At 41.5% G+C, this 27750-nt stretch overlaps 1 protein-coding gene across 5 annotated transcripts in view; it reads right to left on the reverse strand.

Moving 5' to 3' along the window:
* CNTLN (centlein) overlaps nucleotides 1-27750 on the reverse strand; it is a 365382-nt gene that overhangs the window by 276821 nt on the left and 60811 nt on the right. For all 5 annotated transcript variants that reach the window (XM_026453873.1, XM_023197173.3, XM_026453874.2 and 2 more), the window contains exon 3: nucleotides 1781-1865. In XM_026453873.1, the coding sequence (XP_026309658.1) occupies nucleotides 1781-1865 (85 nt within the window). The remainder of the gene's footprint in view (nucleotides 1-1780; nucleotides 1866-27750) is intronic.

A 27750-nucleotide genomic window follows, 5' to 3' on the forward strand; every position in this document is an offset into this window, starting at 1 on the left:
CATTTACAAAAGACAACGTTTTCTAAGGGTATGCTACGGTTATCCAAAGCTGTTAAACCGAAGAGCATTCACTAAAGCACTGCAAACTTAATGCCTATGGATGTTAAAAAGACCCATTTTCCCAAAACCCATTTTCCTTCTCTAACAGAAGAGAGGTATAATTGAGGAAGAGACTGCTACACTTGTATATACATTTTCTCAAATCACCTGAATCTTGGGGTGGCCAATTTTTTTTCCAATAAAATGTGAATACAAATGATGTCTACCATGTCTGGGTCATAAGGCTGTACTTGTTAAGCAGCTTAGCCTAATCCAATTAATATACCAGGCACATGACAACATTTATCTATTTTAGAGTACATTTTAATATTGTTTGATACTTGGATGGTAAATACAACTGTTTCTTTCCAGAACAAATTTACTAAAATGTTATTCTTAACATTTTATCATTATAGTACCAATTATGACATTTTCTATAAGAAAAACTCAACTGTGGAAAAGGTATACATTTCAGATTTATATGTTATATTGGAATCAATATTCCTTTTTAGAAAGAACTGACAGAAATGTAGGGAATGGAACTTTTAGTCTTTTCAAGAAACAACTTTATAACAATAACTGATCCTAGATCAAAGTTCTCATGAACCTTTAATTGGTTAGAAAGGAAAATAAATTCAAAAGTCAAAAGAGCATAGTTGCCAAAAAGGTACCTCCCAAGAAAAATTATAGTTTATTTGCTCCATAATGAGCTTGAGTATAAAATGAATTTAAATATTATATAATGATTTTAGCCACTCTTAAAACAAATTTCTTTCACTTCTTTTTTGAGATGTTTATATCTTGAAAATTGCTCCAGAAAGCATGACCATATACACTTTTGGGTGATTACATACTGATTATATAATCACACATAATTTTACATATTACATATAAATATAAATATATGTAATTGTATAATGTACTGATTATACATAAAAGATAGGACTGTACTTGATATGGTGCAAATATTTGTCCCTGCCCAAATCTCACATTGAATTGTAATCCCCAAAGCTGAAAGTGGGGGCTGATGAAAGGTGTTTGGGTCATAAGGGTGGATCCCTCATGGCTTGGTGCTGATTTTGCATAGCGAGTGAGTTTTCACGAGCTCTCGTTTAAAAGTGTGTGGCGCCTCCCTCACCATGCCCTGTCTCTCTCTCTCTTGCTTCTGCTATAAGCACGTGACACTTCTGACATGAGTAAAGCTCCTCGAGGCCTCCCAAGAAGCAGATGTTCCTGTGCGTCCTGTACTGTCTGCAGAACCATAAGCCAATGAAACCTCTTTCTTATTAATTACCTAGTCTCAGGTATTCATTTATAACACTGGAAGAATAGCCTAATATAGTACTAACACAAAAATACAAGTTTTAGGTGTAAATAATACGATCCCAATTTTCACCTTTTCTACAAATAAAGTCATCTGAAAATTTACAAGCTTCAGAAGTAAATGATAACTGCTAATAATGGCAAAATTCAATAAAACAAATAATAATAGCTAGATACTATTATAAAACTGTAACATTAGATAAAAAGTTACAGCCTATTAATTCAGAAAACAATAGGGTACAAGCAAAGTATTAATAATGAAGAATAATCTTACTAGTGACTTCAAAATAGTAATGCTTTAACATAATAAGGACCCTAATATTCTCAATAAACACTATTGCAAAACAAAAAATAATTTTAAGGATCTACTACCCAAAACAAGTATAGTGATTTTAAATATTTTTATTATAACACCAACCTGTTCAAATTCTTGTATTTTGGCATCCTTGACTTGCAGAATTTCTAGAACTTTTCTGTCTTTACCTTCAGATTTCTGTTTTTCTCTAGATACAAAAATATAGAGAGTTTATTAATCATAATTGGTAGCTAATACTTTAAATTTTCATATCCCAAATATTAATATCACTTTAAAATATAGAAAATTAAATTATCTTGAGTTGACAGCTCTTTCAGAATTAATCAGAAACCATATGGCAAGTGACAGCAACTCACAACTGCTGAAAACTAAGACAACTTCATACTAAAGGAACAGTTTCATTTCCAGATTTAGATATATGATAAAAATTACACAAAATATGGTTTAACCTTGATTGCAATAACCATAATGTCATCGCTTTGAAAATAATTAAAATTAAGTAAACATGTTCTTGTTAATTTAAGCTTTCATATACACAATTATATTAAGGATAAAATTTACCATTTTTTAAGTAAGAGTCTCAAAAGATAGATTGGCAGAGATTTACTTATAGTTGATATCCTATAACTAGAATTTTTTGATTTCTGACACCTTCCTATACATTTCTAGTCTCTGAGACTACTATTAACTAAACTAAATGGCAGTTGTACACTCAAAGCATAGTTCTCTGGGAAACAGAAAATCACAATACTTGTAAAGAATGACTATATTCTAAAACAAATATAGCTTTTAAACAAATACAGCTTTACAAAGGAAAAGGAGGAAAAGGGAAAGGAAGGAGCAAAGGTCTGAAGAGACTGTATAATCAGGCTGACACCAGTCAATTTATACCATAAATAAGGAGAAATTTATTGGACACTGACTTACATTTTTTGAAAAGGTCACAAATAAAATATATGGTATTCATAGAAAAACATAAAAAATTAAACAGACAAATTTGTATCTCTGAGAATCACAAATTAAACAAAAATAGAAATCTATAAATGGGGATGAGGCTACTGTTTGCTGTCCTCCAGATTCAGATGCAGGCTGAGGTGGAAAGGAGCTTGACTTCTGGGGTTAATAGGGAATAAGAGTGCCTTACCCAGTATGCAGAAGCACAACCAGGCTCACTGTGTGGGACAGGAATGCTAACTCATGAAGTGAAGCTGGAAAAAAGCTTCCCCCCATCCTTGCCTAGAACCAAGGCTTATATTAGAGTTTAGAAAGGCAAAAGTTTATAGACGTAGCTCCCCAGTCAAGACTTGAGCCAGAACACCCTGCAGCTGAGGCTAGGTATAGCAAAACCTCTATAAAACCTATTTCAGGAAAGAGATTTGGGTAAGACTGACAATTTAAAGGCAACTATAAAATTTCTAGAAAAAAAAAGATAGGCATTAGATAAGGACCTGGTGGTGGAGAAAGAGGAGGAAGTAAACAGTAACAATAACAGCAACCTTCCCTCTTGAGATATGACCCCAAACAAAAAAATTCAAAATACATGAACCCACATACACTGACATACTAAGTTCAAGTCAAAAGATGCAATCCTCTAGTAAAAATAAAAATAACCAAATACAATGAAAAAGACTAAAATAAGTAAGTTAAAGGTCCATAAAGACAAAAGAATAACTAATGTTAAAAGTAAAGGCCGGGCGCGGTGGCTCAAGCCTGTAATCCCAGCACTTTGGGAGGCCGAGACGGGCGGATCACGAGGTCAGGAGATCGAGACCATCCTGGCTAACACTGTGAAACCCCGTCTCTACTAAAAAATACAAAAAAAAAAAAAAAAACTAGTCGGGTGAGGTGGTGGGCGCCTGTAGTCCCAGCTACTCGGGAGGCTGAGGCAGGAGAATGGCGTAAACCCAGGAGGCGGAGCTTGCAGTGAGCTGAGATCTGGCCACTGCACTCCAGCCTGGGCGACAGAGCAAGACTCCGTCTCAAAAAAGAAAAAAAAAAAGTAAAGATGAGAGCTGAAACACGATCAGGTAGATGTAAAGAAGCGATTAAAATCTTGAAGATAAAAAATTATAATCACTGAAGTAAAAAACAACCAAATGGACTAAGCTCAAAACTAGACACAAAAAGAGATCAGTGGAATGAGGGATAGTAATAAGGGATTCATCCAGGAAAATAGTGAGATTAAAAACATGAAAACACAGTTGAGACATAAGTTTCTTTGGGAATCTCTAACATATGCCTAAAACATTCCAGAAGTAATAACTATGGGATGAAAAATAAAGCAGTATTTCAGGAGGTAACTGCTGAGAATATTTTATAATTAAATATAAGTTCTCAGATTGAAGGAATACCTAGCAGAATACATAAAGGAAAGCCACATCTAACACATTAATCCATCATTCATTCCAGTATTTACTGCGCATTTATTACATGATAGCCATTAGACTAGGGACTAGAGATATTGGAGGAAACAAAATAAACCAAGTTGCTGCCTTCACGGAATTAACATTTTAGTACATAGATAATGAAGATAAATAATACATACTATGTCAAATTGCTATCAGTAGAATAAGGACAATAAATTAGGGTAACAAAGAAAGGAATGTCCAGTCCTAGAGAAGTTGGGAGTGAAACGAAGGTTGTTGTTATTTTACATAGGATAGTTAACAAATAACTCTCCTTAAAGGTAATATTATATTTGAGGAGAGATCTAAAGGAAGGAAGGAAGAGTCATGAAGACCCCAGGGAAGAGTTTTCCAAGTCAAGTTACAGAACTAGTAGCAAGAGCAAAGACACAAGAGCAAGGGCAATTGGTATATTCAAAGAACAGCACAGAAGTACATACATATATAGTAAAGTGGATAAGGAAATGGTAGCTAAGAACAGAGAAATCACTGGGGATACAATAATATATGGCCTTCTAGGCCCTGTGAAATTTGGATCTGAAGTGAAATGGGAAAGCAATGAGCAGATAAATAACATGTAACATTCTAAGAGTATCAATAGCTGGTGGGTTGAGGACAGACATTAAGAGTCAAGGGAGAAAGCAAAAAGACAAGTGAGAAAGCATATGAAACAGCCAGGTAAAAAAGAAAGCTGAATTGTACAAGATAGGTAGATGCAGTGGAATTGGGAAGTGATTAAATTTTGGATATTTTAAAGGTAGAGCTAACAGGATTTCTTGATAGAAAAGTCAGGAATATCTCCAAAGCTTTTGCCTACACAACTGGAAGAATGGAGTAGACATTATCTGAGACACAGAGAAGAAGTTTGGTGGACACAAGGATTTCAAACGTGGACATACTAAGTTTGAGATGCCTAATCAACATCCAAGAGAAGTAGGCAGTTGGATTAAAAAGTCTGGATGCAGTAAAAAAGTTAAGGCTGGAGATACAACTTTAGGAGTCATCCAAATACAGTAGTTCCCCCTTACCCTCAGTTTCACTTTCCATGGCTTCAGTTACCAGCAGTCAACTGTGATCCAAAAATATTAAATCAGAAGTTCAAGAAATATACAATCCATAAGCGTTAAATTGCAGTGCTATTCTAAATGCATGAAAAAACTTGCACCGTGCAATTCCCAACTCACGTAGGATGTGAATCATCTCTTTGTCGGAAGTAGCCATGCTATAAACACTACCTGTCTATTACTGTGTAGGATAAAACATAGTGTACATAGGATTCAGTGCTATTCATGGTTTCAAGTATCCACTGGGAGGCTTGGAATATATCCCCCATGGATAAGGCAGACTACTGTATTTTTAAGACCATAAGGGTAGACAGGTTCGCCTAGGGAGTGATTTTGCATACAGAAGTATGAGGATTGAGTCCTGGAGTATTTCAACATTTATAGATTAGTAAAATAAGGAAAAAACATCACAGGAAACTAAGAAGGATAAGCCAGTAATTTAAGAGGAGAATCAAGAGAAAGAGCTAAGTGAATAGAATTTAGTAGAAAGAAATGATCAAGTACATCAAATGCTGCAAACACACTAAAGAAGGTAAAGACTGAGGAATGACTGCTGGATTTAGCAATATTAACGTATTAGTCTGTTTTCACACTGCTGATAAAGACATATCCGAGACTGGGAAGAAGAAGAGGTTTAACTGGACTTACAGTTCGACATGGCTGGGGAGGCCTCAGAATCATGGCGGGAGGTGAAAGGTACTTCTTACACATGGTGGCGGCAAGAGAAAATTAGGAAGATGCAAAAGCAGAAACCCCTGATAAAACCATCAGATCTCAAGGCCTTGCTTTCATATACCATTATATTCACTACCATGTGAACAGTATGGGGGAAACCACCCCCATGGTTCAAATTGTCACCCACTAGGTCCTTTCCATAACACATTGGGAATTATGGGACTACAACTGAAGATGAGATTTGGGTGGGGAAACAGAATCTAACCATATCAATTAAGGTCAGTAGTGATATCTTGATGAGAACTATTTTAGGAGGATGGTGATTACAAAGCCTAATTAGAGTGAGTTCAAGTGAGAAAGAAAAACATAGAAATACTGAAAAGTACTCTTCAGGGGAATTTTGCACAGAAAGGAGCAGAGAAATGGCAAAAGAGTTCAAGGGAAATATGAGATCACAAGACTTTTGTTTTTTTGTTTTTTAACATGGGAAAGAAGACAGCCTGTGTGTATGCTGACAGGAACAATCCAGGGCAGTGAGAGACACTGATGATGCAGGAGAGAAAAGAGAACTGCAGTCCAACACCTTTGAATCCTTGAGGCTTGAAGCGTACATATAGTTTGTTTGGCCTTTGGTAAATATAAACAGTTCTTCCAAAGAAATAAAAAGAGAGAATATGAGAACAGATTCAGATATGTTAGTAGATACAGTTATGGGAAGGAATAAAAAGCTCCCTTCTAAGAGTTTCCACTTTCTCAATGGTATATGAAAGCAAAGGTATCCAACAGCTGAAAGTAAGAATGGGAAAAGAAGTGTTGGAAGTTGATAAGAGAGGAAACAAAACATTATAGGATGCTGAGATAGTAAGTGGGCCAGGAAAAAATAGGATGATGACCAGGCAGTACTGAGGACCACTTAAAATTAGTGGTCATAAATTTATACAAGATCATTGTCATCATGGTTCAGGGTCTTTCTCAAGACAAGTTTAGCCTTTTGGATGTAGGCACACAAAGGGTGGACAATTGGAATAAACCACATTGGAAATTTTGCAAACACCTATATCATGATGACTTATTTTTACCATTTGTACTTCATCTTGAATATTTTGTTTTCTACTTACCATACATTAATAGCACATTTAATACATAATTCCAATCCATTGTGTACAACTAGGCCTTCTTTTGTTTCTTATATTAATAATAAAATATACTATACTTTCAGAAATTGATGAATTTCTGCCCCTTTTTATTTTATGTTTTGGCATTGCCTGTCAGTGTATCTGCCATTTTATATTTTAGTGCTTTTATTGATTTACACAACTATTTTATGTTAAAAATATATGCATTTTACCTATAATTTGTCACTAATATATTATCTCAAATTACCACTTGAATGTTTAACTTCCCATTATAAAATCAGAAGTACTGCAAAAGAATACTAAATCTATTAGAGGTATATACATTAGGAGGAAAATAAGCAGATCCCAAAAGGTAGGGCATGATAGGGTTTACCCAGGGACAAAGATGACCTAGATCATGAAAGTCAAAGCACTAACTACAGTCAGATACTTCCTCTGTAAGTTCTTTTCTGGATATACCATGAATCTATTTTTAACTGTCCAGGAATTAGTTTAATTTATAGGGTTACAAAGGAATATAAATCATTCCATACAAAGATATATGCACCCATATATTCACTGCAGCACTATTTACAATAGCAAAGACAAGGAATCAACATTAATGGCCATCAATGATGCACTGGATAAAGAAAATGTGGTACATATACACCATGGAATACTACAAAGCCATAAAAAAGAACAAGTTCATGTCCTTTGCAGGGACACGGATGAAGCTGAGGGTAATTACCCTCAGAAAACTAATGCAGGTAGAGAAAACCAAATACTGCATGTGCAACATGTTCTTGCCTATAAGCGGGAGCTAAATGATGAGAACACATGGCCACACTGAGGGGAACAACACACACTGGGTCCTATCAGAGAGTGGAAGGTGGGAAAAGGTAGAAGATCAGGAAAAATAACTAATGGGTACTAGGCTTAATATCTGGGTGATAAGATAACTTGTAAAACAAACTCCCATGACACAAGTTTACTTTTAAAGTTTACCTAAAAACACATTTAACTATATGAGAAACCTGCACATGTACCCCTAAACTTAAATGTTTAAAAAAAAACTGTACGGTTAGTCTTTATAATCCCCTCTTCTATAATAAGCTTAAGATCCCCACTAGTATCCAAATAAATTCTGGTGGTCCTTTTAAATGAGATATGGATAATACCAGATTATGTGCCACCAAATCCAAACAAAAGCATTAATACAGTTTCCAAATGAGCTTGATACTAGGCTAATTATCTCCTATGACACAGTATGTACACATACTCACAGACTAGTGGTTAGGTTGCCAGAGCACTAGCATTATCATCACCTAGGTTAGAAATGCATGTTCTTCAGTCCAATCCAGATGCATTGAATCAATAACTCTAAGAGTGGGGGCCCAGCAATCTGTGTTTAACAAGGTGCTGTGGACTGAAGGTTTGTGTCTCCTCAGAATTCATACACTGAGGCCCTAATAACCAATGTGACAGTATTTGGAGGTAGGGCCTGTGAAAGGAAATTAGGGTCATGAGGATTACTCCTTCATGAATGGGAGTAGCACCTTAATGAGAGGGAACACTAGAGAGAGGATCCTTCTCTGTCATTGAGGATACAACAAAAAGGCAGCCAACTGCAAAGAGCCCTCACCAGAAACCACATTGGCTGGCATTTTAATTTTGTACTTCCCAGCCCCCAGAACCATGAGGATAAATGTTTGTTATTTAAGCCACCCAGGATTCTGTTTCAGCAGCCAGAATTGACTAAGACACAATATCCCAAGCAATTCTGATGCACACTAAAGTGTGAGAGTCACCAAAATAACAATAACACACTTCTCAATAGATTAATCTGAATGACGTAATATTGAAAAATGGATCATAAAGTGTCATATAAAATAAAAACTTCAAGAAATATACCTGAATGCTATATAACTAAAAACCTTCAAAATTGACTAATATGTTATAATTTTGAAATTGAAAGATAATCACAACTCAAAATATGGCAATTTGTCTAGCAGCTCCTCCTGGTGGTAAGAGATGTCTAACATTTTCATAACAGGAAAATGCTCCCAAGATAAAATGGCCTGTAACAGGAATACAATATTTTCTACTTGAAAAAATAAGATTTTTAAATATTGTTTCGAGTTTATGTCACCAACCAATCTGGTCAATTCAATTAATACATGTACTTCTATGTACTTACAAGACATTAAAAAAAAAGGTCCTTAAAAAAAAAAAAAAGACACTGCCAGAAGCTGATGATGATCAATGACTGAGACAAACTCCTGTTTAGCTAATTAGAACCACTGATGTGCAATAATGATGTGAGCGAAGAATATTTGCAGACTTCTTTAGGATGAAAAATGAAGTGAAGAGAGGCTGTCAAATCTGTACAAGTTTTAAGCACCAATCATTTTTCCCAAGAGTACTTCCCATTTAAACATTTAACAATGCTGTACTTAGCCACATGAATTACTATGCTAACTTTCTGCCATTTTTCTAAACTCAAAAATCTGAGAAATTATTCTAAATCATTAAGAAACAAAATTTTATTATGTTATAGACCATGCCATATATTATACACTACAACAGGATCATATTTTCTGGGTTTGAGCCCACTTTTAATGAGATGTCAAAATGAAATATTAGAGTCTAAAAAAACATTTAACTATAAATGAGGTAGTGATATTAGTCTGAATTTATAAACAAAAAGGCAAAACTTACTGAAGTTGGTTATTTTTTATTTACAGATATAAATAATGCACAAAATAAAGCTATTTATTGGACTAACGTTTTCTTTCATTTGAGTAGATAATCTATTAAAATGCAGATTTTATACCTATCAATGGCTTGCAATTTAAACAATTCCCAATTTCTAGTAAACATTAAGATTCTAAAACAGTAAGCCTTAATAATAGAAGTTTAGAGAAATCAAAGTTATGCCATCATCAAATTATTTATCCATTTATTCATGGACTATTTTATAAGTATTTTCTTATTACGAATATGCATAGTGAATTACTGGAATGGCATCTATAAACAATATACGAATAATAAAACTTGAAAACGAGGTTGCAAAAATATTGTACAAACACATTTTACTCCACAGTAAAAGCAACTATTTAAAAAAAGAAAACTATAGTATGCGAAATAAAAATAATTCAACGGATCCTAATTCATACAAAAAATTTGATATAAAATGTTTTAAAGGCTCAAGTATAGTTAATATAACTACTTTGCTTTTATACAAAACTGAGTTTTTATTGTATAATCCAGAATTTAGAACTATTTTAATTTCCAGTATAAAATACATGTTTAAAATTACATTTGAAAGCCAAAACTTGTGCTGGAGAAGTCGGCAAATGACAAATGATTGACATTTTTTTCCTTACTCCATCAGAATACAGTGCAGAAGATCATCAGGCTAAGATGTGAGTCTGAATCTGTAAATTACAGAGTACGGATGAACTCTTTAAACAAAGAAACAACAATTCAATAGAACATATCTGTTTATATTAAATATATTACTAAATAAGATAAGATACTCTATATATAATCAGATACTCATTCAACGCCATTTCTAAATATACAAAGCTGAAACTCAAAACAAAACTTTTTTCTGTTTTATAGTTAAAAATTAAGTGACTATTTCCTGATTTTCTTATATTTTGTCTCTTTTAACTGCTTGTCCAGATATTTCTGCATATACTCAACATTTATTATGTAAAACAACATAAAAGAGTTGGAAAAGATTGTGTATTATACGCCTTTTATAATTGTGCAAATATTTTTCACCCAGAATCTAGAAGTTTCTTCCAGTGTTGGAAAATATCAGCACTTTGGAACAGACTGTTTTAACATCTGCACATCACCAGGGTTGCCCCCAAGGATTTTTAAATGATGCCTGCCTGTGCTGAATAAAGTGCTAACTTGCACCTTGCATTTCAAACTGTGTCCTGAGCAGCCATCCAGTTGGTACAACACCAGCTGAATTCCCACAGGCCACTGTTCACTCAGGCTTGACTACAATTATCATGTCAATATTTCGTGCTCCGATATGCAGATATGCACACATGCAAGCTGCATAATACTTTCTTCTCCATGGAATGTTGAGTTATATTCAATGTTCTGGGAATTTTTAAGAAAACAGAAATAAACTCTCACCAAATAAAGGTGATCACAATTATTTTACCTTAAAAACAAAAGCTATGTTTCTGTACCATGTTCTGCCATGTGTATAAAAATTAATTTTTTAAAGTAATTATTCCTCACTATAATCTCACAATTATTTAATTTAAAAATCTTCATAAAAGTTAAAAGACTATTTGGTTAAGCTTCCTGCATCTATTGTAAAAGTTTGAATGTGTTTCTTCATGCCTTATTGCAAGTACTCTCACCTTGAACATTAGAGTGGTTCCAATTAAACACTTTTCAGTTAGTTCCCATGACCATCCATCCACATCCCTGCCTAGGCATTCATGGCTGTTGCAATAGGAAAAGTGCTCAGCAAAAATATATTTATGCCCTGGGTGGAACTGGCTGGCAGCATTGCTACCAGATGGCATAATTCTGGCAGCTACACTTCTGGGGTCTCCAAACAGCCACGCTACTACCATGCTCCAAAGTGCAACCCCTTTGCAGGCTGTGTTGGCTTAATACACATGGGACAGTGTACAACCCTATAGCAGCTGTGTAACCCATGTGCTTTGGAGTGGAAAGGGGCAGGAGGGAAGTGGTCCCAGTGGTGAGAGAATATAACATAATCTTATAGAAACAGTCTCCTTATCAAACATGTAAACTTTAAAAACACAAATAAAAATAAGATAATCTCTCATTTACTATGAAATTAAATCTCTGAACACAGTATATCAAAGATATAACACACATATCCTTGATAAACATATCAATAAAATCTTAATAAACACACCAATAAAAATATGTCAATAAAATCTAAAAATCATCTTGTCTTTATTCCCTTTTACCATTCTAATTTTCCACAATTGAGTTTTCATTACCAGACACAAGGAGGAGGAGAAGAACTGAAAATAGGAAAGTGAGCACAAGAAAAAAGTACTAAGAAGTCTACAAAAAAAGTACAGAATATTAAAAAGAAAGCAAACCATGTCTTCAAAATTTATACAAAGATGTAGTGTTTCGAAGTAAACACAAATAGAAAGACTAAGGAATTTATGCATATGCTTCATTTGAAATAAGTACATTTGAAAAACAAAAAATATTATCATTGGTAAGCCACAAATATCTTTCATTTGAAATTTTGATATATTTCTGGATTTGAGTTTTTAGATACAAGTATATTATACATTATTTTTAGGATTAGTAAACTGCAAATATGATATAATATTAAAGAATAATACTGAGAGCTACTCTTAGAAGACTATTATATAGAAGATACTAATTGATTTTTCACAAGACTACAAAACAAACCAAAAAAGAAACAAACTGTAACATGAGATAGGAATGATAATAATGCACTTACTATGTGCTAGACATTATAATCTTGGTATTAATTAACTCAAAACAACTCTATACTTATTTATATCTTATAAAAAAGAACACTAAGGCATAGAAGAGTAAGTATTTTTTCCCAGGTCACACCACAAGCAAGCCAGGGTTACAAATCCAGTTGCCTGACTCAATAGTTTGTGTTCTTAACCACTAATTATTAAAAATAACTTCTTTCCAAATGTTAGAGTTAAGTATTAAGCAAGTTACAATGAAAGATGTACAAATTTTCTCTATTAATCTTTAAAACTGTTAAATATTGGATCTTGGGTTTCTCCATCCATAAAGATGGAAAAATATTTACTTTTCAAGTTTAGATTATCTTCTGTAAAATCACAGTATTTTACCTAAGGTGAATATCAAAATTGCCTATGAATATGTTTGAAAATGCAGATACCTCAATCTCATCCTAAACCTTGGTGAACCACATTCTTATAGATGTCATGGGTGAAATACAGTTATAGCTCAGGAATCTCTCAAATGAGTACGAGTAGGTAGCTATACTCATACAAAACAGATTTCAAGACAAAAACTATAAAAAGAGACAAAGAAGTTCATTATACAACGAGAAAGGGGTCAATCTGGCGAGAGGCTATAAGAATTATATATGTACCCAACACTGGAGAACCCAAACATATAGATAAAATATTATTAGAGCTAAAAAACAAGACCCCAATAGAAGAATAGCTGGAGGCTTCAACATCGCACTTCCAGCATTAGACAGAATCATCTAGACAGAAAATCAACAAAGAAACATTGGACTTCATCTGCACTACAGAATGAATAGATCTAATAGGTAGTTAGAGAAGATTTCATCCAACTAGTCCAGAATACACATTCTTTTCTTCTCCTCAGCACATGGATCATTATCAAGAATAGACCATACGTGACTCAATAAAAAAAGTCTTAAAAATTCAAACAGATTGAAATTATATCAAGTATCTTCTCTGACTAAAATGGAATAAAACTAGAAATCAGTAACAGGAGGAATTTTGGAATCTCTAAGAACACATGAAAATTAAACAATATGCTCTTGAATGACAAAGAAGAAATTAAGAAGGAAACTGAAAATTTTCTTGAAATAAATAATAATGTAAGAACAACATAATAAACCTACAGCAAAAGTAGTACTAACAGGAAAGTTTATAGTTATAAGCACCTACATCAAAAAAGTAGGAAAACTTCAAATAAATAACCTAACCATTGATCTTAAAGAAATAGAAAAGGACAAACAAAACACAAAATTAGAAGAGAAATAATAAAGAACAGAGCATAAATTAGTGAAACTGAAACAAAAAAAGAACAATGCAAGAAAAAGATGGTTTTTGAAAAGATACATAAAATCGACAAATCTGTAGCCAGACTAATTAACAAGAAATGAGAGAAGACACAAATAAATAAAATCAAAGGTGAAAAAGGAGACATTACAACCAATACCACAGAAATTCAAAGGATTATTAGCAGCTACTATGAGCAACTATATGCCAATAAATTGGAAAATCTAGAACAAATGGATGAATTCCTTGACACACACAACCTACCAAAATTGAATCATAAAGAAATCCAAAACCTGAACAGACCAATAGTAAGTAGTGAGATCGAAGCCATAACAAAAAAAATGTCTTGCAGCACATGAGCCTGGGACCCAATGGCTTCAATGCTGAATTCAACCAAACATTTAAAGAACTAATACCAATCATATTTAAAGTATTTTGAAAAACAGAGAAGGAGGGAATGCTTCCAAATTCATTCAACAAGGCTAGTCTTACCCTGATACCAAAACCAGACAAAGACACATCAAATAAAGGAAACCACTGGCCAATATCCCTGATGAACACTGATGCAAAAATCCTCAACAAAATACTACCAAACCAAATTCAACAACACATGAAAAAGGTCATTCATCACGACCCAGTGGGATTTATCCTAGGGAAGCAAGGATAGTTCAACATATGCAAATTAGTCAATGGGATATATCATATCAACAGAATAAAGCACAAAAACCACATGATCATTTCAACTGATGGAGAAAAAGCATTTCATAAAATTGAACATTGCTTCAGGATAAAAACCCTCAAAAAACTGGGTATAAAAGAAACACATCTCAACACAATAAAAACTATAAATGACAAACCAAAAGCTACTATTAATATTGAACGTGGAAAAACTGTAAGTCTTTCCTCTAAGATCTGGAACATGACAAGGATGCCCACTTTCACCTCTCTTATTCAACATAGTATTGGAAGTCCTAGCTAGAGCAATCAGACAAGAGAAAGAAATAGAGCGCATCCAAACTGGAAAGAAAGAGGTCAAATCATCCTTGTTTGGAGAAAGTATCATCTTATATTTGGAAAAACCTAAAGACTCCACAAGAAAATTATTAGAACTGATAAATTCAGTAAAGTTGCATGATACAAAATCAACATACAAGGGAAGGACCAAGATAGCCAAATAGGAACAGATCTGGTCTGCAGCTCCCAGCAAGACCAGAGCAGAAGGTGGGCAACTTCTGCATTTCCAACTGAGAGACCCAGTTCATCTCACTGGGACTGGTTAGGCAGTAGATACAAAGCACGGAGAGTGAACAGAAGCAGGGTGGGGTATGGCTTCACCTAGGAGGGGCAAGGAGCTGGGGGACCTCCCTCCCCCAGCCAAGGGAAGCCATAAGGGACTGTGCTACTGGGCCCAGGTACTACAATTTTCCCACAGTTTTTGCAATCCGCACAACAGAAGATTCCCTCCTATGCCTACAACACCAGGGACCCGGGTCTCAAGCACAAAACTGAGCAGCTGTTTGGGCCGACACCGAGCTAGCTGTAGGAGTTTTTTTCATTCCCCAGTGGCACCTGCAACCCCAGTGAGACAAAACGGTTCACTCCCCTGGCAAGGGGTGTTCTGTGCGGGAAACACGAGAGGGAAAAAGAAAAGGCACACACACAATACCTTTAAGGGTAAACAAGCTTTATTCCACATAAATGGCAATGCACACATAACAAGCAAATGATATAATAAGCAAATTAATATAATAAGCAAATTGATATAATAAGCAAATTGCAGTGGAAACAGGAGAAGGGAAAATAGATACACACATTTATACTCACCAGACTATGGAGGATTCACCATCAGACTGGGAAGCAACAGCCTGGGCTCCAGAGTCAGACACTGCACTCACTAGGCTATGCAGGATTCAGCACCAGACTGGGAAGCAACAGCCTGGGCTCCACAGTCCACCACTCATGAATGCACAGACAAGGAGAGGTCTCATGAAGCTTCGGCACAGTCTGGGACCCTAGCTCTTTTTGTAATAAGCTGTTTGGTATGAGGCCCAGTCACGAGGGCCCTTTGCAACTGGGCTCGAGGAATACAAAAGGTCAACTTGTTTTTGTTACTGTATATTGTTTTTCAATAACTAACATATAGGAATAGATTGAAATAGAGATTTCATCATGAAATAGTTGTTTCATCTGAAACAACGCTGGATAAACGCCTAAAGGGGCTCACACAATCCATTCTGGGACTTAATGACCACTGTTTGTGTCCATGTTCAATTGAGTTCAAATTTAATATTTAACTTTACCTCCACATTCAGCTTCAATTTGATAATCAATTGTAGGAAAATATCCTTACAGATACATGGGGAAGCCATAGTTGATATAGATTACAGATACAGGATGAGCACAGGAGAATTAAAAGCACAATTAATAAAAACCACACCCACCATGGCTTTGCAAAGAGAGTAATATTGTGAGAATTGTTAGGGATATCACATAACATTCAGTATGCAGTAAGGCACAAACCCCTCCTTGGGCTATGGTAAGCATATTTAATGTCATTCGATTTTGCAACACAACAGTATACGGCTGAGCAAATTCATCCGATAACATAAGTCCAGTGATACTATCATTAAGAGCTTTTTCCACAAGTAGCTTATTGCTGTAATATGTAATTTAAGTAACAAAGGTGCTGTGTTTACTTAGGGCTTGGGCAAAAACAGACTGCTTGGTTTAGTTAAATAAAAGTCCAGGCTGGACTACAAGTGTTATTATCCCATGCCCACTGGTATCAGCATATCCATTCAGAAATGTTAGCAGGGACAATTCTCCAAAGTAGCCCGTTCCCGGCAGCCTCTGGCAACTCAAGGCATACCCAGCACTGACTGCACTTGGCTTCTGCTGCAGCGGTGGCTACGCAGTTGATGAACTCATTGTCAGCCTCTGACATGATGACCCATGTACTTATTACTAGCAGACAGGTTATTCTCATTAATTATACCATCACACATTATAATGCCTCTCACTGCAAGGCTTGAACATGTTGTAATCCATTCATCTGCATTCGAGTTTGCAGTTACGGTGGAAATTTTGGCCTATTGATCTGCCTGCCTCCTCTGAGCTAAAGGAGGATGTCTGTCAAGAAAAAGCAAAGACCCATGAGTATCAACATGGAAAGCAGTGATAATGGTAGTATACAGTAGGATTCAGATCTCTTCCCAGTATTGTTTTCCCCAAACCTGTTTACTCCCGATTAACCATTAGTTTTGTTGCCACTGGGGCATCCAAGTAGTAAGATCATTTGCTACTGACCAAGAGTTGGTATACAAGTGACAAATCCCTCTGGCCTCCTCCTGAATAGCTCAGAGGACCACTACTAGTTCAGCCAGCTGGCTGCTCCCACTGATTCCTTCATCAGAACTGGTGAGTTCTAGGGGAACTCATAACCCAAGTCATAATAGGAATTTCAGGCCTCCTAAAGACATGGTCTGGTGAGTGTGGTGTCTGACTCTGGAGCCCAGGCTGTTACTTCCCAGTCTGGTGGTGAATTCTCCAGTCCAATAAGTGTAAATATATATATATATTTTTTCCCTTCTCCTGTTCCCATTGCAATTGGCTTATTATATCAATTTGCTTACATTAATTTGCTTATTATTGTTAGGCAGGAATCTAGACCCAACATGTCAGTATCACCTGGCATGGCAGGCCCTTTGTTAGGTCTTCCCGCAGGCCCTTTGTTAGGACTTCCCGCCCTTCATTTCCTGCTAAGACTCTCAGTGCACGAAAAAAGCCCGCACCCGCCAAAGAACCCCCACTCTGCACAAGCTCCTGGACACCTCATTCCCCAGAAATCGAAACCTAACTCAGGAAAACCGAAACCTACAAACCCCGCCTACCTCGCCCTATAAAAGGCCCCCCAATACCCACCCCAAGCACAACTTCCTTGGCCCTCCCCATGGAGGACCAGTGAACCTCGCCCGCAAGCCCAATAAAGGCTACCTTTGTTCTCATCTGCCTCGTGTCTTCTTGCTCAGCTCCCCATTTACATTACCTTGTGCCAAAAACCCGAGAGGAGACCCTTCCCCTGACCCCTGCCAGTCCGGGTAGGCTCTCCTCTCCTCTGAGCCAGGACCTCCTCTCCGTGCCAGGAGCCGTTTTCACCAAAATCAGGACTTGATTCCATCACTGCTGGGTAAGTTTACCCCAGTTCTGCAGGCCCCGGGAATCCCTGCCCAAAACGCGCGGCCGCGTCAGGGCTTCCACCGTCCCTCACTTGTGACTCCGGCACCGGGGACTAGGAGACATCCGACCTCCCCGGAAGCCACCATACCCCGCACCCCACGTGGCAGTGGGAGGACACTCCCATTGCCTCCGGACTGCCCACCTCAGGACCATGGGGGCTGTCCAGTCCAAACCAGACCCAAAATCCCCTCTGGGGTGCCTCTTGGCTAATTTCCAGACTTTAGGTCTCAGCCAAGACCTAAAACGAAAGTGGCTTATTTTCTTCTGCACAGTGGCATGGCCGCAGTATAAACTGGATAATCAGTCTCAGTGGCTTCCAGAGAGCACTCTGGACTTTAACATTCTCACGGATCTGACCAACTTCTGCAAGAGACTAGGCAAATGGTCCAAGGTACCCTATGCTCAGGCCTTTAGGGATTTGCGTTCCCACCCGGATGTCTGTGCCTGATGTTCGTTGGCCCAGGTCTTGCTCGCGAAATCTACTTCCTCAAGCAAGGAAAAGACAATTCTTCCTCTTTCTCTGAGCCTCCTGATACTCTTTCCCTGCCCCCTCTTCGGTCCCCCACTCAACCTCCCCCTTACCCTGACCCGTCGTTGTCTCCGTCCTTGTCGGCGCCACCCCTTCCCCCCATTCCTCCTGTGTCCCCACCAAACCTGATGGACCCTGTCTCTCCTGCCTCCTCCTCCTCCTCGCCTGTCTCAGCCCATACCTGGTCCAGGACTGACCTCCTGTGCCCCTTACAGGAAGTGGCAGGTGCTGAAGGAGTGGTCCGGGTCCATGTGCTATTTTCGCTGGCAGACCTGTCTAAGATTGAAGAGCATGTAGACTCTTTCTCGGCCAACCCCACTCTGTATATCAAAGAGTTCAGATACCTATGCCAGGCATATGACCTCATCTGGCATGATCTCTATATCATTACGACCTCAACCCTGTCCCCTGAGGAATGGGAGCATATCCTAGCGGCAGCCAGGCAGCACGCAGACCAGGTTCATTTAACTGACCCGGCCATGCCAGTCAGCACTGAGGCAGTGCCCTTGGCCGAGCCTGGCTAGGACTACCAGGTTGGGCAGGCAGGCTGCCGCTGCCGAGACATGACGGTCTAGTGCCTTCTTGCCGGCATGCAGGCAGCCTCCAATAAGTCAGTCAACTTTGATAAATTAAAGGAGGTAGTCCAAGGCTCAGATGAGAATGCGGCCGTTTTTCTTAACCGACTGATGGAGGCTCTCATTCAGTACACCCGCCTTGACCCTGCCTCCCCCACAGGAGGAACCGTCTTGGCTACATACTTTATTTCTCAGTCGGCTCCAGACATCCAGAAAAAATTAAAAACGGTGGAGGACGGCCCTCAAACTCCCATCCAGGATTTAGTCAAACTGGCCTTCAAGTTCTACAACTCCAGGGAGGAAGCCGCTGAGGCTCAGTAACAGGCAAGGCTAAAACAGAAGGTAAACCTCCAGACCCAGGCCTTGGTAGCAGCCCTGAGGCCGGCCAGCTCCAGGAGCTCTCAGAAAGGAGGTACTCCCCGAGCGCCACCTGGTGCCTGCTTCAAGTGCGGCAACGAAGGCCACTGGGCCAAGCAGTGCCCCAACCCAAAGGAGCCAACTCGCCCCTATCCGAGCTGTCGGCAAATGGGCCACTGGAAGTCAGACTGCCCCAATCTGAGGATGGTCGCTATGCCTCCACGTGACGGCCCTCCTCCAGGTACCGGAGGCGCCTTCCAGCTCCTTGACACTGATAAAGATTGAAGAGGCCCGGTCTTGGGAACTCCTGTTACTCTCGCCAAGACCAGGGTTATGCTCCAGGTAGCGGGTAAGTCCATATCCTTCCTTATGGACATGGGGGCTACCTACTCTGTTTTGCCTTCCTTCAGTGGCCCCAGCCACTCCTCCACTGTCACAGTCATGGAAATTTATGGCACTCCCTCCACCTACCGCCAGACTCCTCCTCTGTCTTGCCGCCTGGATGGCTCCCTTTTCTTGCACTCATTTCTCATCATTCCTTCATGCCCAGTCCCTTTGTTAGGACGAGACCTCCTCTCCAAGCTAGGAGACTCAGTTCACTTCTGGCCCAACCCCTCCCCGCACCTCGCATTCCTCTTTCCCCTCCTCTCACCTGATAAACCCCGCCAGGCTGACCCTCCACTCCCGTTTCCAGTCCCCATTAACCCTAAGGTGTGGGACACCTCCACCCCGATCATTGCCCAGCACCATACTCCAGTCCACATCCGGCTGAAGGACCCCTCCAAGTTTCCCTCTAGACCCCAGTTTCCTATCTCCCTTGAGCACTGACAGGGACTAAAACCCATCATCACGCGCTTGCTCCAGCAACACATTCTAGTCCCTGCCAACTCACCATGCCATACTCCTATCCTGCCTGTATGGAAAAACTCCGGGGCCTACCGCCTCGTGCAGGATCTACACCTTATCAATGAGGCAGTAGTCCCCAACTTTCCAGTTGTTCCTAACCCATATACACTTCTCTCACGCATTCCCCCTGATACCACTCATTTTACTGTCCTTGACCTTAAAGATGCCTTCTTCACCATTCCCCTACCTCCCGACTGTCACTTCCTGTTTGCCTTTACATGGGAAGATCTAAACACTCATATTTCTTCCCAGCTGACTTGGACTGTTTTGCCTCAAGGGTTCCAAGATAGCCCCCATTTTTTCGGACAGGCACTGGCACAGGATGTTATCCTCTGTCCCCTTACCCACAGCACACTATTGCAATATGTAGATGACTTATTGCTATGTAGTCCCTCCTGGGAGAGCTCCCTTGCAGATACCGCTACACTTTTAAATTTTCTTGGCGACCGAGGTTACTGGGTTACCCCGGCCAAGGCTCAGCTTTGCACCCCTACTGTCACCTACCTAGGTATACTCCTCACACCCACTACAAAAAGCCTCACGGTGGATAGAATAAGCCTCACTGAAACTCTCCAGCCTCCTCAGGATATGGAAGAGATCTTGTCCTTCCTAGGACTGGTAGGGTATTTCAGGCATTGGATTCCCAACTTCAGGGTCCTAGCCAAGCCCCTCTACCAGGCTGCCAAGGAAGCGCCCACCAGACCGCTGTCCAACCCCTCATTGGTTGCCAACTCTTTCAAGAAGCTTCAGGACTGTCTCCTATCTGCTCCTGCTCTCTCTCTCTCCCCAACCCCCTTCGGCCTTTCCATCTATTCACCAAGGAGCGCCAAAAGGTAGCTACTGGCCTCCTAGCCCAGCTGGTTGGGTCCACATACCAGGTTGTGGCCTATCTCTCCAAGCAGTTAGACTCCACAGTCCAGGGCTGGCAACCTTATCTGCGAGCCCTGGTGGCTGCCACACAACTTACCAAGGAGGCCCTCAAGCTCACCCTAGGACATCCTCTGTCTACTTTTCTCACCGACTGTCAGATCTCATCACACACAAGTGTCTCAGCCACTTCACCCCGTCCCGACTGCAACAGTTTCACCTGCTATTCATTGAAAACCCTCACATCACCCTCACCACCTCACCCCCTCTAAACCCTGCTACCCTCTTGCCCACTCCAGGGTGCGATTCCGCCCCCACACATTCCTGCCCGGAGGTTCTCACCACCTTGCCGCCCGCCCACCTCGGTCTTTCCAAACAGCCATTAGAACACCCAGACCGTACCTTGTTCGTGGACGGGAGTTCTGTCTTAACCCCTGATGGCTGCCAGCAGGCGGCCTATGCTGTCGTAACAGCAACCCTGATGGTCAAAACCAAGCCCTTGCCTTTAGGCACCACCTCCCAGAAGGCTGAACTCACTGCCCTTACTTGTGCCTTACTTCTCTCCGAAGGGCAGCGAGTTAATATCTACACGGACTCTAAATATGCCTACCTTATTGCACACACCCACTCCCTTCTCTGGCAAAAGCGTGGGTTCCTTACCACCAAAGGGACACCAGTAGTCAATGGACCACTTATAAAGAGGTTGCTTGATGCTCTCCAGGCCCCCAAGGAGGTAGCCATCATCCACTGTAAAAGCCACCAGCATTCTAAGGACCCCGTGTTGCAAGGTAACAACCTAGCTGATTCCACCACACAGGCCACTGCCCTCACTTCCTCCCCTACCCCAGAGCCTTTACTCTTTCTTTCCCCCACATATTCCCCTGACTACTCTCACCAGGAACTTCAAACCCTGATGGCCCATCCCAGTGCTACCCAGAGCGAGGATGGGTGGGTGTTCATTGACAGCTGAGTAGTGCTCCCTCAGACTCAGGCAGTGCGTATATTGACCGACATACACCGCTCTCTCCACATAGGGCCTAAGGCTATGTATAACTTCCTGGAACCCACCCTTGACCTCCCCTCACTGCAGGCCCAAATTAGAAAGGTACATCAGCAATGTGCCACCTGTTCGGCCGTTAACCCCTGAGGTAGGCTCAGGAACCCAGGGCCCACTCATCAGCTAAGGGGCCACCAGCCAGGGGAAGATTGGCAACTTGATTTTACCCACATGCCCCGCCATAAAAAATCCAGCTACCTGCTGACCTTGGTTGACACCTTCTCAGGATGGATCGAGGCTTTCCCCACCACTCGAGAGACTGCAGAAGTCGCGGTAACCATTCTCCTGGAGCACATCATCCCCAGGTTCGGTCTCCCCTGAACCATCCAATCAGACAATGGTCCGACTTTCATTTCTAAACTCACCCAGCAGGTGGCGGCCGCACTCCAGATTACCTGGAAGCTCCACATTCCCTACCATCCGCAGTCGTCTGCAAAGGTAGAACACGCAAACGTCTCCTTAAACTGCATCTAATCAAGCTCACTCTAGAAATCCGCCTCTCGTGGGTGACTCTCTTTCCCTTGGCTCTTACTCGTCTTAGGGCAGCTCCGCGGGCCCCCACAGGGCTCAGTCCTTTTGAGCTGCTGTACGGACGCCTGTTTCTCTTCCAGGAGCTGCCAGCCCTCTTCCCTCCCTTAGGCTCCTACCTCCCTTACTTAACCCTCCTTCGCAAGCTTCTGAGAAAACACGCGGACCGGTGTCTCCTTGCACCCGTGTCCCCAAACCTCGAGAATCCCGCTGTCATAGCACCTGGAGACCTGGTCCTGGTCAAGCAGCTGCAACCCCGAGCCTTATCTCCATGGTGGGAAGGACTATACACCATGATCCTCACCAGTCCCACCGCTGCCAAGCTCCTTGGTCTTCCCTCCTGGTATCACCTGTCCCAGCTGAAAAAGGCGCCCACCCAACATGATTCCAATTGGACCACTCACGTTGTTACCCCTACCAAGTTACGATTCACGCGAATGGGTGACGACCCTCTGCCTAGCCTTCCTCAGCCACCTAGTCCTCCCAAGTCTAGGTAAGACTCCCGCCCAAACTCCCCCCACCAATCCATTCTGGTGGAGGTTCTACCTTTCCGAGACCTGGACCCAAGGAAACAGCGGGGCCGAAGGAAGGAGCGGGGGCTCCCTTACCATAGCCACAATAGACTGCCAGCCCCTGAGGTGCCAAAGCCAAGTAACCTTTAACTTCTCCTCCTTCCAAAGCATTCCCCAAAAATACCCCCCTCCGTACCCAGTCATTTGTTTTGTATATGATCAGACAAACGATGCCTGTCGATCCACTTGGGTTGAGACCAATGGAGGCGGTCCTTATCACTACTGCAACGTGCACTGGACCCATCCGGACAACAGAGGAACCCTTTGGCAGCAGCCCACTTCCTCTGTGCGACTGGTTAGAAGTGACACATATGACAAGTTGACATTTCGGGACAAGTGGACATTTTTCCTCACCATCCCTGACCCTTGGGACCCGAGGTGGGCATCAGGGGTTGAGGCCAGCCTTTATCGAGGGGCCCGTGACTCCTATCCCGTGGCCCGACTGAAGATCTTTAGGTCGTACGTCAGGGTCATGAGCAGCCTTGTCAGCCTGGCCTCCAACATCAAACAACAGGAAAAAGCCATCTCAGCTATAGTCGACCCAGGCAGCAAGCCCCAGGATAGCAGCAACCGTTTTTCCTGGCTAACCCTAGTCAGGGAAGGGGCTCAAGTAGTGCAAATGGCCGGTATACACATCTCTCGTTGTTTCCTGTGTGCAGCCTTGAATAGGCCCCCACTGGTTGCGGTACCCTTACCCAGCCTTTTAACTCCTCTAACCTAACTCTCTCCTTTCCCCTTCCCAGCCGAACCCTGGCGGAAGTCCCCTTGTTTCAAGACCCACTTAGACAACAACTCCCCTTTTGCTACTCCACCTCCAGTGCTTCCTGGTGCAACAGGACAGGATCTGCACCTCCAAATCTAACTGCCCCCCCCGCCCAGGTGGGTATTTTTGGTGCAATTCCTCCCTGTCAAAAACTCTCAAGGCTTCCAACACTACCCTATGCGTTCCCATCTCCCTAGTCCCCAGCCTCACCCTGTACAGTGAGGTCAAGCTATCCTCCCTTCTGCCCCTTGCCCGCCCCCGCCAGGCAAGGGCCAGTATTCCTTCCATTGATGATCGGGGTCTCTTTAGCCTCATCCCTCGTAGCCTCCGGCCTAGGAACCGGAGCCCTAACTCATTCTGTCCAGACCTCTCAAGACCTTTCAGCCCGATTACAGGTAGCAATCGAAGCTTCTGCAGAGTCCTTGGCCTCCCTCCAATGACAGATCATCTCAGTTGCCCAGGTGGCAGCCCAAAACCGTCGGGCACTCGACCTCCTCACAGCTGATAAGGGCGGCACCTGCATGTTCCTCAATGAAGAATGTTGCTACCACATCAATGAGTCAAGACTAGTAGAAACCAATCTCCTCACTCTAGAAAAGATTCGGGAAGGACTCCACCAGAAAAACCTTGGGTCAGGGCCCTCACTTGGGTGGTGACAGTCATCTATGGCCAGTTGGGTCCTACCATTTCTAAGCCCCTTACGAATCATTGGTTTCTTGCTACTCATAGCTCCCTGTGTCCTCCGCTTCATCCAAGACCACACGAAAGAAGTCTCCCAGGTCACTTTCAATCAGATGCTACTCCACCCCTATACCTGAGTTCCGACCTCCGAAGAACCCCACGACGGCCTATATCAGCAGGAAGCAGCCAGATGAATACGTCGCCCCTTTTTCTTATTAGAAAGAGGTCGGAATGTTAGGCAGGAATCTAGACCCAACATGGCAGTATCACCCGGCATGGCAGGCCCTTTGTTAGGTCTTCCCGCAGGCCCTTTGTTAGGACTTCCTGTTCTTCACTTCCTGCTAAGACTCACAGCGAGGGAAAAAAGCCTGTGCCCACCAAAGAACCCCCGCTCTGCGCAAGCTCCTGGACACATCATTCCCCAGAAATCGAAACCTAACTCAGGAAAACCGAAACCTACAAACTCCGCCCACCTCGCCCTATAAAAGGCCCCCCCATACCTGCCCTGAGTGCGACTTCCTCGGCCCTCCCCGTAGAGGACCAGTGAACCTCGCCCGCGAGCCCAGTAAAGGCTACCTTTGTTCTCATCTGCCTCGTGTCTTCTTGCTCGGCTCTCCATTTACATTACAATTATATCATTTGCTTATTATATCTGCATTGCCATTTACACGGGATAAAGCTTGTTTACCCTTAAAGGTATTTGTGTGTGTGCCTTTTCTTCTCCCCTCTCACGTTTCCCACACAGAACAAGGGGGCTGAAGCCAGAGAGCCAAGTGGTCTCACTCCCACAGAGCCCAGCTTGCTGGTCCCACTCCCACGGAACCCAGCAAGTTAAGAACCACTGGCTTGAAATTCTCACTGCCAACACAGCAGTCTGAAGTTGACCTGCGATGATCGAGCTTGGTGAGGGGAGGGGCATCTGCCATGAATGAGGCTTTCCTAGGCAGTTTTTCCTTGACAGTGTTAAGGAGGCTGGAAGGTTTGGACTAGATGGAATTCACCACAGCGCAACAAAGCAGTTGTGGCCAGACTGCTACTCTAGATTCCTCCTCACTGGGCAGGGCATTTCTGAAGGAAAGGCAGCAGTCCCAGTCAGTGGATTATAGATAAAACTCTCATCTCCCTGGACAGAGCACCTGGGGTGAGGGAAGGCTGTGGGCTCAACATTAGTGGGCTTAATCTTTCCTGCCTGCCAACTCTGAAGAGAGGAGCTGATCCTGACAGTAGTGATTCTCCCAGCAAAATGCAATAGCTCGGCTAAGGGACACACTGCCTCCTCAAGTGGGTCCATAACCCCCATGTCTCCTGACTGGGAGAGACCTCCCAACAGGGTCAACAGACACCTCACACAGGAGAGTTCCCACTGGCATCAGGCTGATGCCCCTCTGGGATGAAGCTTCCAGAGGAAAGAGCAGGCAGTAATCACTGCTGTTCTCCAGCCTCAGCTGGTGATACGCAGCCAAATAGGGTGTGGATTGGACCTCCAGAAAGCTGCAGGAGACCTGCAGAAGAGGGGCCTGTTAGAGGAAAAACTAATAAACAGAAAGCAACGACATCAACATCAACAAAATAGATCCCCACATTAAAAAAAAAAAAAAAAAAAAAACCCATCCAAAAATCATCAACCTCAAAAATCAAAGTTAGATAAATCCACAAACATGAGGAAAAAACAGGGCAGAAATGCTGAAAATTCCAAAAACCAAAATGCCTCTTCTCTAAATGATCATAACTCCTCACCTCCAGGGACACAAAACTGGATGGAGAATAAGACTGACAAATTGACAAACAGGCTTCAGAAGGTGGGTAATAGCAAACTCCTCTGAGCTAAAGGAGGATGTTCTAACCCAATGCAAGGAAGCTAAGAACCTGGATAAAAGGTTACAGAAACTGCTAACTAGAATAACCAATTTAGAGAGGAACATAAATGACCTGATGGAGCTGAAAAACACAGCATGAGAACTTCGTGAAGCAAACACAAGTATCAATAGTTCAATTGATCAAGCAGAAGAAAGGATATCAGAGACTGAAGATCACCTTACTGAAAGAAAGCGTGAAGACCAGATTAGAGAAAAAAGAATTAAAAGGAACAAACAAAGCCTCCAAGAAATAGGACACTATGTGAAAAGACCAACCCTATGAATGATTGGTGTACCTGAAAGAGACAGAATGAAACCAAGGTGAAAAACACACTTCAGGATATTATCCAGGAGAACTTCCCCAACCTAGCATGACAGGCCAACATTCAAATTCAGGAAATACACCACAAAGATACTCCTCAAGAAGAGCAACCACAAGACACATAACCGTCAGATTCTCCAAGGTTGAAAAGAAGGAAAAAATGTTAAGTGCAGACAGAGAGAAAGGTCAGGTCACCTACAAAGGGCAGCCTATAAGACTAACAGTGGATCTTTCTGCAGAAACCTTACAAGCCAGAAGAGAGTGGGGGCCAATATTCAACATTCTTAAAGAAAATAATTTTCAACCCAGAATTTCATATTCAGCCAAACTAAGCTTCATAAGTGAAGGAGAAATAAAATCCTTTCCAGACAGGCAAATGCTGAGGGACTCTGTTACCACCAGGCCTACCTTACAAGAGCTCCTGTAGGAAGCGCTAAATATGGAAAGGAAAAACCAGTACCAGCCACTGCAAAAACATACCAAAATACAAAGACCAATGACACTATGAAGAAACTGCATCAACTAATATGCAAAACAACCAGCTAGCATCATGATGACAGGATCAAATTCACACATAAAAATGTTAGCCTTAAACGTAAATGGGCTAAATGCCTCAGTTAAAAGACACAGACTGGGAAATTGGTTAGAGTCAAGACCCATCAATGTGCTACATTCAGGAGACCCATCACATGGGCAAAGACATACACTGGCTCAAAATAAAGGGATGAAGGAATACTTACCAAGCAAATGGAAAGCAAAAAAAAAAAGCA

This window comes from Piliocolobus tephrosceles, chromosome 14 (genome assembly GCF_002776525.5).
Source record: "Piliocolobus tephrosceles isolate RC106 chromosome 14, ASM277652v3, whole genome shotgun sequence".
In the NCBI taxonomy this organism is placed as follows: Eukaryota; Metazoa; Chordata; class Mammalia; order Primates; family Cercopithecidae; genus Piliocolobus; species Piliocolobus tephrosceles.